Raw genomic sequence first — 10,854 nt, forward strand, 5'->3', positions numbered from 1 at the left:
GTCCTATTTTTTCTCCTTTAACTCTTAAAATCTCAGTAGATTTAAATGAATTTTAATCATAATTTTGCTATTATTAATCATTAATTTTAATTAGTAATAATTGTAAAGATTAAATTCTCAATGTTGTTACGTTTTGTTATTATTACTATCAAAATATTATTTTATTTCTTTCTATTTTGTTATTATTAAATTATAATGTTGTTGTATTTTGTAAGTTTTAATTAAATTGTTTTATTTTAATATGACTGGTTTGACTCAAAATTGACCCCGATTCAACCAACTGATTCTTGAACCACTATGTCAGTTTGGTGTTTAATCCGGTTTTTGTTTTTTGGAATGGCCATGACATTCTCACACTAAAAAATTTTATGGTATTAGATGCCCATAACCAAATGTTGCACGAGTAGAGTTGCCACTTAACCCTACAAAAAAATATCAGTTGAATCAGTCAAACTTCCAAGGAAACATAAAAAGCAATCAGCCAAAGATTCTGCCATGTAACAAACAGATTCTGACTTGCTTTATTTACACTTTTGTTCGATTCTTGTCACCAACTATCGTGCAAACATGTGTTCCAATTTCATACGAAGTAGGTTTGCTCTATCAGAATGAAACTTTCATTTTTGGAGAGTAAATCAATTATTTCCCCTCGATTCCTCTAAATAGATGGTCCAAATCAGATCTTCCATTTCATTCCTTCCAGAAACATGCCAAGAACAGAACAATATTCCAGTGAAGAAGCAACGCTTTGCAAGCGACTCAAGACCACCCCAAGCAAAAAAGGATCTCACACAAACAAATACTATGCAATCATAAAAGTTCTAACTACAATCTTAATATAGTAAATCACTCAATCACCAAGCCATAATCACCTCAGCAACAATAAATACAATCATGAACCACTAAAACCTTGGAAATTCCAAATTCAGTCCGCATAGGAAAGTCATGACATCCATAAAAAAATCCTACTAGCAACTCACATGGCATCTATATATATAAAAGGATCCAAAGTTTAAAGTACAGAATACATATCCTAAAGATATCCCCACGCTACTGGTGCCCCTCGCCTGTTGGTTGCTTAGATGCTTCCTTGATCTCATCCCCAGCATCATCCTGAAACCACGAATAAGCTTCCTAAGGAACGATTCAAAATGATGGTTCAAAGAAAAAGGGGAATTAAACAAAATCCCAGATAGGGGCAAGGTTTAGCCACCAACCCTGTCCAAAGTAAACACAGATTGCACTAAGCAATCATTGAAAACGTATCTAATAAAGCCATCAGCAGTATTAGACGACATATGACTTTTTGCAGTGACCAAAGTAATAATGCCTAAGAATCATTCATGTCATAGCTGCAGATTTCAGCAAAATTACGGGCAAACTTCAGTTATCCCTTCGAAGAAAGCCCAAAGATCCATGACTACTACAGGGCAACAACCAAGCCTGTAGGTATTCGGATATTCAAACCACAGGGGTCATGAGAACACTACATGATTGTCCACACGAGCAAGTTTAGATTGTTTTCATTTAGAGAGCAGGTTTTCTTTTTGGTTTTTCAAGTGAAAACGGATAACCTCATTGCATCAAGAAACTGTACAAAAAGATCAAGCTTTGCAAAATATCAGGACCCACCTCTTCCCCATTACAAGGTAGCCTATCAAGAGAGGTAAAAACAGAATAATGATCATGAAAGCAAGTTTAACTCATGACAAATTAAATATTTCTAACTTATATTTAGTTTAAAAGAAATAGAACTATCTATGGTTTACTCCTCAAGAATTCAAGTTTACTAGCAATCATGGGTTGCAGGATACTACATAAATGCCCAATATTTTTGAATTACACGACAGCAGAGAAAGGATAGAGGGAGAGACGTGATGTCAGATGTCCACAAAGTCAAGTTGTCTCGGAGAAGCTGCATGATCAATGTACTGTCTTTGTATGACTCTTCACCCAATGTGTCAAGTTCAGAAATTGCCTCATCAAAGGCCTGCCATATGAGGAAAAAGAACACAAACACGGTAAAAGTCAGGAGGAAGGGATATAAGTTCCAAAAATTAATCAACATGGCTTGAAAGATCAACTAAATAATAAATCAACCTTCTCACATTATGAAGAGAAGAACCTTGTGGTAAGGAATGAATTTTTTCCCCCCCTTTTAAATCAGGAGTCGGTTAACAAGAACCTCATTTCTTTCAACGCAAATTACTACAACCATGTGATTACAAAATATATCTTATTTGTGGACTTGGTCAATAGCCATCACCTTGTTCTGTTCAAACACTAACAAAAAAATCAATATAATATACAATTCATATCACATAATGAAGGTGATATGAGCCCTGCCATTAAATAAGTTATTCCAACAGTGAAGTGGAGGCTAACAAATAAACATATTCCGTTTGTCAATGACAACAGAGACAGGGCACGTATACAATCCATTTATCAAATCAAATAATTTACAAAAGTCAACTTCAACCACGTTTGACTTAAATAACCAAGTTCACTTCCCTGCAAACCCTTTAAAATAGTCCTGCAAGCACTTCAATCTAACCACATATTGAATGTTTTTGAGCCATATTAATCAAAACACACGACTTGAGTGAGCAATGGTCCCAATACCACTGAAGTTACTAATTTTATTGTAGAAAACCTGTTAAGATATGCAACAAATATCTAGGACCCATCAACATTAATTTGCTGCAATAAAAAAAATATAGTAATTGTATAAATAGCAAGTGATACCTGCTTAGCAAGATTACAGGCACGATCCGGGGAGTTGAGGATTTCATAATAGAATACAGAAAAGTTGAGAGCAAGACCAAGCCTTATTGGGTGCGTTGGGGCCAATTCTGCTAGAGCAATATCCTAGAACAAACAAAAAATAATGATAATAATTCAGGGTTCAGTAACATATCAAGACTATGAAAAGTAGAAATAATTCTATAGAAATGTGGAAACTTGTAAACAGTAGCAGAGTATGCGTATAAATGAAAGTGAATGCCTACTTGAGCAGACTTGTAGGCCAACAAAGTATTCTCCGCAGCCTCTTTTCTCTCAGCTCCTGTCTTGAACTCAGCAAGGTATCTATGATAATCACCCTTCATCTTAAGATAAAACACTTTAGACTCAGCAGATGAGGCGGATGGAATAAGATGAGACTCAAGAAGGCTCAAAATCCCATCACAGATCTTGCTGAGTTCAGACTCAATCTTGCCTCTGTACTCCTTTATAATAGCAACATGGTCCTCATTACCCCTGCTCTCTTCCTTCTGTTCAATGGATGAAATTATCCTCCATGAAGCCCTTCTAGCTCCAATCACATTCTTGTAAGCCACAGAAAGGAGATTCCTCTCCTCCACCGTCAACTCCTCAACATCCACTGTCTTAGCAACTTTCTCCATAAACTCAACCATCTCCTCATACCTCTCTGCTTGCTCTGCCAACTTGGCCATGTAAACATTTTCTTCACGCGACTGGGTGGAGACATCTTCGCCACACAAATCTATCTCTTAATAGTTCAAACTGATTTCAAAATAAGAAAACAACCCTATCAGATTTGTACACCAACAAACGCAGCGCATAGTTGAAGTTGCAGGAAAACAATGAAAGAAATCAACCAAGCCCATCTAACAAAATGAATATCAGTGGCGACCAAACGAGAGGGGCACAGCAGCCATTCATCAGCCAAATTTCCTCTTCCACTTATCACGACTCAGTCTCAGACATCATATTCATCAACTAAATGCTAGACTTTCAACAATCCAGAAATACCGAATCCTTTGAAACAACCAAACAAGTAAAGAATTGATATCCAAATCAAGACGCACACTACCCACAAAAATTAAGAGGGAAAACAAAAACAAAAACGAAAATAAAATAAGATCGACGAAACTACCATAAAGATAAGTAGATAACTGAAGAATCGAGGAGAGAAAGCCAAAAAAACACAGAAGAGAAACAAAACCCTAGAGAGAAAAATTGAGACTTGGATCAAGGACGCTTACCTTGGTGCGTGTTCACTGGGAGAGACTGGGATGGAGGCGAACGAAGGAGTGGGGTTCGGGCATTAAAAAATGAACGCCGCTAGGATGGGGAGAGAGAAGAGGGAGAGCAGAAAAAAGATGGAGGTCCAATGAGGACATGACACGTGGAAGTTGGCGGAGATTCCGTGGTGGGAATTTGTCTTTTTTGGGCCACGGTGGCGAGCGTTGACCGTCAATTAAAAGATCCGATGGGGTTGGATTGATGATGTGATATAACTAGTGAATTATAATTGAAAGGTGTCATCAATTTTTAACTTTACACGCCAAGATGAAGCACTAGGCTGCTTTAAATGGAGGGGGAAATGTCGTTGGCAATTAATAAACAAAAAGAAAAAAGCAAAAGGAAATGATGGGGAGTAAAATTTCTCACTGAAAAAGGAAAAGAAGAAAAATGTTGAGCAAAATATTGTTTTTGAAATATTATTTGTTATTATTATTTGCTAGGCCAAAAGCAATTCCCACAGCGTCACATTTGTATTTTATGGGTAGAAATTTTCAGCGTGGCATCTTAGCATCAAGACAATGGCTTTATTAGAGATATTAATCAGTTGCTAATCACACAATTAGTTAATATCTTGCGTGTGCGTGTGTCAATCATCCTAATCTGTTTATAATGGATTCATTATCATTGGTTTTAGGTGTGGTGGGATATGTATAAGAAAAGAAAATAATATTACCTCCTGTTCTTATTATAAAAACTAGTTAATTAATTTAAGATGATTAGAAAATAAATTAAATTAGTTATTTATAATAAATAAGTGTTATCTTTTCTAAAATATCCATACTAATCAAGTGTATTGGTTAGAACTAAAAATAAAAACAGGCTAGGTGACCTGTTAGAAGCCTTTAGCCTGACCTACTCCTGCCTGATCAGGCCAGGCCTACTAAAAAATAAGTACAGGCTCAGACCTCTTTGAAGGCCTATTTCATCTACCAAGCAGTTTGAACCTGTTATGAATTTGCAATATCGTGTATTGGCTAGAAACCTAGAACCAAGGGTCAAAACAGGTCAGACAATCTATTAAGACCTTCGGCCTGGCCTACTTCCGCCCCCAAACCTGCTAAAAAATAAGTACAGGGCCTATTTTGCCTATCAAACAGTCTGAACCCAAAACCTGCAAGTGAGATGGTAGTAATCTTACCACTACACCACCCACGCACAACACCTTTTGTTGATGCCCATCGTGCAGGATTTATAATTTTAAACCCAATTAGTTCAGTAAAAAACACCTCTACCCTTACGGGCTTTGGTTTTTCGTCCATCTCTTAACTCTTTGGTTCAATCTAGCCGCCGCCGCCGCTGCTTGAGCTCTCCATCTCCACTCTCGACTTTGTTCTCCATTCTCCAAGTGTCACCGGTGCCGTTCACGATCTCCAGCTCTGACGTCGCACGGTCGGACCTCACAAGGCACAGTATCGCTGTCGTTCACTCTTCAGCTCTGAGCTTGCACGGTCGGCCGTTTGCACACCATCCCAATCTCCGGATCTAATCTCTCATCCTCCTCAGCCCTCATTTAGCTCGTGCGTCGTCAATAGGTAAGCTTTTTGTTACAAACTAAACTTTGATAACTAGAACCCTACTTTCTCTCGTCCATCGTATTCAAATAGCAAAAACGGTGCGGCTGTTGATATGGTTTCATTATTCATGGCAGAAATCGCAGAAATTTGAAGTCTGAATATGATTATATATTCATGGAAAAAATCGCTGAAATCAGAAGTCACGCCATGAATATATATACATATATACAAGGTCCCATATATATATATATTAATGGCAAAAAACGCAAAAATCTGAAGTCACCGCCATGAATATATATAAAATATATATGGAGAGTATCAGATTTTATCAAAATTTTAATCATTTAGTGATGTGCTTATGTTTTATAATTTTTCATTGCTCTTCTTCTTGTTCTTTTTGTCGTGCCTCATTTATAGATTCTACAGTAGCCTGTGTTGGGCCAATGGATCAAGATTTTATGAGACATTTGATAAGCCGTAGGGCTGCTTCAATTTCTACTCAAATGTTAAAAATCATTATGAAGTTTACAATACAAGACCTAACAGATTTATCTATTTAACACTTACCCAAAAATGAATCTACTTGAAAATGTTGGATTAGTTGAATGCGAAGCATGAGTTCATGAAGAGAATAGTTGTGTTCCTGTATTTTTGTTGGGTCAAATACCATAGAGGATAAGATGCAGATCTCTGTTCAGAGAGTTGTGTGTGACAGCTTCTAGCAGTAGTGGTTCAAAAAGGATTATGGCAATTAAAGTGTGCACACAGATAAATAAAAATGTGTGTTGATTTTGGCATGATAGATTTCTTACAATAATTGAATGATTTTCTGACGTCAGTGAGAGATTCTGATTTTTCCTGGTTCTTAACTATGGAGAGTTTAAGCTCTTAACCATCTGATCATGTTTAGATTGGCATGAACATCTTGAAGTCGTAATAAAATATATATTATAACCATATATGTACCTTGAGATGCAGTCACTCAGACATTGAAGAACTCAAACTCTCATAAGATTTCCCTTTTTCTTGCTGAATCCTGATTACTTTGATTCCACGGCACATATGCTTTCAATATAGATGATACGGGGGTTATTTCATTAATGTAATTCACATGGGGCTGAAAAATGATGGTAAGGCCCTAGTCCGATTTCCAGGAATGTTTTTTAGTCAGTGTAGTTGTGGAGCAGTCTTATTCTCATTGGTCAAAGTTCAAACCATTCGAATTCGTTAATATTTATGAAAATGGTGTTAAATCTCCTCAAACAATAAAAAATCTTGGTTTTCAAATACCATATATTGAATGGCAATCATGTTATCCAAAATTTCTGGTTTCAACCTATTTAATTTCCATGAACACCTTTCTGCCTTGAATCCTTACATGTGTCAAATTTGGTTCTCTTTTAGATTTAAAGTGACCAAAGCAAATTTGAAGATTTTTGAGTCCCAATTACAGTGCAGCATTGTGTAATGTTGAATCGAACCGGTGTTGTTCTAGGTTAAGTTTATATTTTCAATATTATGCTATTACTGTGATTCCTTTGGTTCAGTGATGCGGACATTCTTTTTATGTATTGTATTGTGTGTTTTGGCCTTATGGCAGAGACTGATATGAATGACTCAGGTGGCATAAATGTGAATGCAGTAAGCGGCTTCACATATTATTATGCTGACATGTGTTTTAGGGAGTTTGATGACAGTGTGTTTGTATTGGAGTATTGAGAACGGACTCAATGTCTTCCCATTAATAGCCTGTTTGTTTTTCTGTTCAAATGCTTTCATATCTTTTCAAGTCCAACAATTTTTTCTTTCCTCCAAATAGAGTGTTGCAACTCATGAAAACCATTCTGAAGAATAAGCCAAACAGTTCTTTTCATTTTTTTCCCTCTAAATTAATTTTAAGAACCATTGCTTCAAACCAATTTTTATAAATCATGAATATGAAGTTTATATTTTGCTTGTGTTCTTTGACATTGATCATTGTCCGTTCTGATAAATAGTTTATCATTAACACTTGGTGTGGTTTAAAGGATACATGTGAGTGAGCCAAATTTTTCTTCTTAAAAGGATTGTTAATAACTGTGTAGCGAGGTATCCTTTGAATGAAATGTCCTGAGGTAAGCTGGAAATTTAAACTTTGATGGCATGATGCTTGAATTTAAACCTTGAGGTATATTTTATTTAGGTTTTATTTAATACATTTCATAAGGATATAAGTCCTGATTTTTAAATTTTATCCATCTTTTAAAAAAATATGTGGTTGGCCTGCACAAACCACCAAGTGGATGGGATTGATAAAATCTCGACCTACAAGAAAAAGGGTCGGCCTGGCCCTGCTTTGGGACCAATCCTTGGTTTTGCCCAACTTTTTCTGCCCTTTTTATTTGCTTCTTCAGAAAATTGAATTGTAAGTTGGTGATTTTCTTTCTTTTGCTACTAGGTTCCAACTAGCCTTTCATCAATGGCTACACTTCAACCTCTGTTCCGCAAATCTTCTCAGTTCTCTGTAACCCTACGTTCATTTGCCACTACTGCAAAGCCTTCCCACCATAATGATCACAAAAGGAACCACAAATTCCTCGAACCCAGCTCCTTCATTGGAAGTTGGGAGGCTCCAAAGGACCCAAAGGAGGCAGAGGCTAGGCTTGCCCAGCTCAGAAGAGACTATGCCAAGCAGGTTAAGGAGGTTCGCAAGGCATATATCCAGGAGATGGAGCTCATGAGGCTTGAGAAGCAGAGGAAGGATGATGCTAGAAGGGAGGCCATTAGGGTTGCTAATGAGCAGCGTAAGAAGCTCAAGGCTGAGGTTGCTAAGGTCAAAGCTGAAGAACGCAAGATTGCCCAAGAAGAATTTCGACAAACCCTTGTACGTGGCCCCCTCTTGCCCATTTTTTCACCTGTATCTTTTGGGTTTTCTTTATTATTTCCTGGGATTCTGTTTGGTCCAAGGAAGTGCTTTATGGGATAATGAAATAATTAACAGGAAAAGATTATCCAAATCATGGAAGATGGGAATGGTTTGGTAGTCCTACAGATGTTTTTTTTTCCCTTTTTTTTTTCCCTCCTTATAATGAAACCGAGTGTGTGGTTAAGTAATAATGTATTCTTGTATTATGCTGCTATTTAATTGTGTCTTCTTAACTATTGGACTAGATGTTAGCGTGAAATCTGCTACAAGGAAAATGAGTAGATTTAAGATGGAAGAAAGAAAATGTTACCGTGAGAAACCCCAGTGATTGCAGATTAGTGTCTGTGGCAAAATGGTGCCTCCCCTACCTGAGTCAGTAACACCATACACCTGCTATGCTAACCCAGCATCCTATTCTTATTCTAATTAGTACCAAACATGCACAGAAAGGCGCACACACAATACATGATACAAACACAAGTCAGCAACATAATGAAAACACACAAAACATAAAAATGAGGCAATCCCCACATATAGACTTTTATCCTATTAGAAACTACTTGTTCTCAAGAGGTTGGGCTGGGGCATGACCATCCAACTTAATCTTAATGGGGTAGTCTTGTTCCCTACATAATCCTGTAAATCTTCACCCTCATATTCCTCGACAACAATAATCATGAAATTCTGGGATGGTGTGGCACTGATGGCGGGCACTGGCAAGACATCTCTTTTTTCTATGTCCTTATTTCAGCTTCTGGGGATTTGTTGAACCCACAGCTTTGCTAGATGTCAGTTTTAAGTGTAGGAGCTCGTTTGACTAGTTGACCTGACCTGAAGTTGTGCCACTAAAGCCTGAACCTCAACTTGTGATCATCTTCAGACTGGATTGGGTATTGCTTGATAACACCCCTACATCCACTGAGACTTTCTTTGCTAGAGAAGAACTCTTGTTACTTGTTGGGAGGGCTGCCGTCTCTTCCATCTTTGCTAGGTATATGGCACTAATGATGGAAGTCAGTTTGAACACTTGAGCTTCAACGTTAAATTTCAACTCACTGAGGGAACAACTAAAAGTGAAAGACTTGGGAGTATCAAACTGTGCAATCGGTTCTTCAAATTTCTCCTGAAATTGAGAAACTGAGTGTCTGTTTCAGCTTCATGAGCTTTGCCATAAGCATTATAACTTTGACCATTAGCACAAACCAATATAAACATATTTAACTCGCAATTACATTGTGAATTGATCATTAGTCTGGGTTGATAGGATATTAGATTAATCCATAGTTAGCAAAACATGCAATATCATAAACACAGTGCGACATGTTTCAACGGGAAAGGATACCAATTGCTCCACATTATTGAACTTTAGAGTGATAGTTACTCTTCTATGAACACTTGAGAGGCGACATTCTTCCACTAAATAGTTTAAGGTAGCTGGTGCTCCTCCTAAAATATTTCTCGGACAATAATTCCCTTTAACCCATTATTAAATATTAATGCAGGGAAAACCCATGGCACATTGAAGCATTTTGTTATATTTTGATTAGGAAATCTACCAGCAATGATTCTAAGTCTTCATCTTTGTTAAATTGCATTTGAAGCACATGTTTCAATTTTTGGGTTCAAAGAGTGATGCCAGTTCTTTTGGTTGAGAAAGTATCTTTTTAGTCAGGACGCAATAATTTTGATCTTCATGCCACAATTGTTGCTTACTGTTGAATTTGAAATTGTTGCTAATGTCCGTTTATTGCCGTTGTACCTGGCATGGTCACATTTCCGATGAAGTGATGTGGTTTGAGGAGGACCTTGGACGGATAATCAATTATATTGGCTGTCCCCTTGTTTCATATTCTGCATTTACATTTTCACCTTAAAACTTTGGCCAAATTTTTGTCACTGATTTCTCACTTGTCTGTGTATAGTTAAAAGAAAGAGCAGATAAACTTGAAACTTGGAGGAGGATGATGGGAAAGCATGAAGAGAAGAAGAAAAGAGCAGAAAGATTTGTTACACAAGCAAAGTTCACTGTGGATTGATGAATCTGAACTGGAAGAAAAAATACTGGAAGCTGTGGTCGATACAAAACTACTTTGAGTCCCTTGCAGTTCCTCAGTTTGAAATGAATGGAGCCTTTGTTTTGCGGTTAGTGGAATCTTAGTTCTTTGTTCAAAGCAGCCTCTTAAAAGAGTAGCTTGTGAATCAGAGTAGGTTTGCATTAGTGGTTGGGCTATAAGGAGCGTGATGTATGGAAATAAAGTTCATGTTGATGCGTATTGGAAATCTTGAATGTCATAGTACCATGTTTGAAGTGATTTCTATTCAAAGAGGTATAGCAAATGGTCACTCAATTAATCATATGACATTTACATCCATTGAGGCTGTTTA

At 37.1% G+C, this 10,854-nt stretch overlaps 2 protein-coding genes across 2 annotated transcripts; one reads left to right on the forward strand and one right to left on the reverse strand.

Moving 5' to 3' along the window:
- Positions 1–1,798: 1,798 nt before the first annotated feature.
- On the reverse strand, positions 1,799–3,511 carry LOC114759455 (14-3-3-like protein A). Its single transcript, XM_028948630.1, has 3 exons — positions 3,009–3,511; positions 2,746–2,868; positions 1,799–1,990 (listed from the first exon to the last, which is right to left on the reverse strand). The coding sequence occupies exons 1-3, from the start codon at positions 3,453–3,455 to the stop codon at positions 1,814–1,816; spliced, it is 747 nt and encodes a 248-aa protein (XP_028804463.1). The 5' UTR covers positions 3,456–3,511; the 3' UTR covers positions 1,799–1,813.
- A 4,490-nt stretch (positions 3,512–8,001) lies between these two features.
- LOC114759456 (reticulocyte binding protein 2 homolog b-like) lies at positions 8,002–10,854 on the forward strand. The gene is given in 3 exon segments (XM_028948631.1): positions 8,002–8,427; positions 10,392–10,457; positions 10,459–10,854. Coding segments are annotated over 3 exon segments (576 nt in total). The 5' UTR covers positions 8,002–8,022; the 3' UTR covers positions 10,564–10,854.

This window comes from Neltuma alba, unplaced genomic scaffold (genome assembly GCF_004799145.2).
Source record: "Neltuma alba isolate B1F8T4 unplaced genomic scaffold, ASM479914v2 tig00010851_pilon, whole genome shotgun sequence".
NCBI lineage: Eukaryota > Viridiplantae > Streptophyta > Magnoliopsida > Fabales > Fabaceae > Neltuma > Neltuma alba.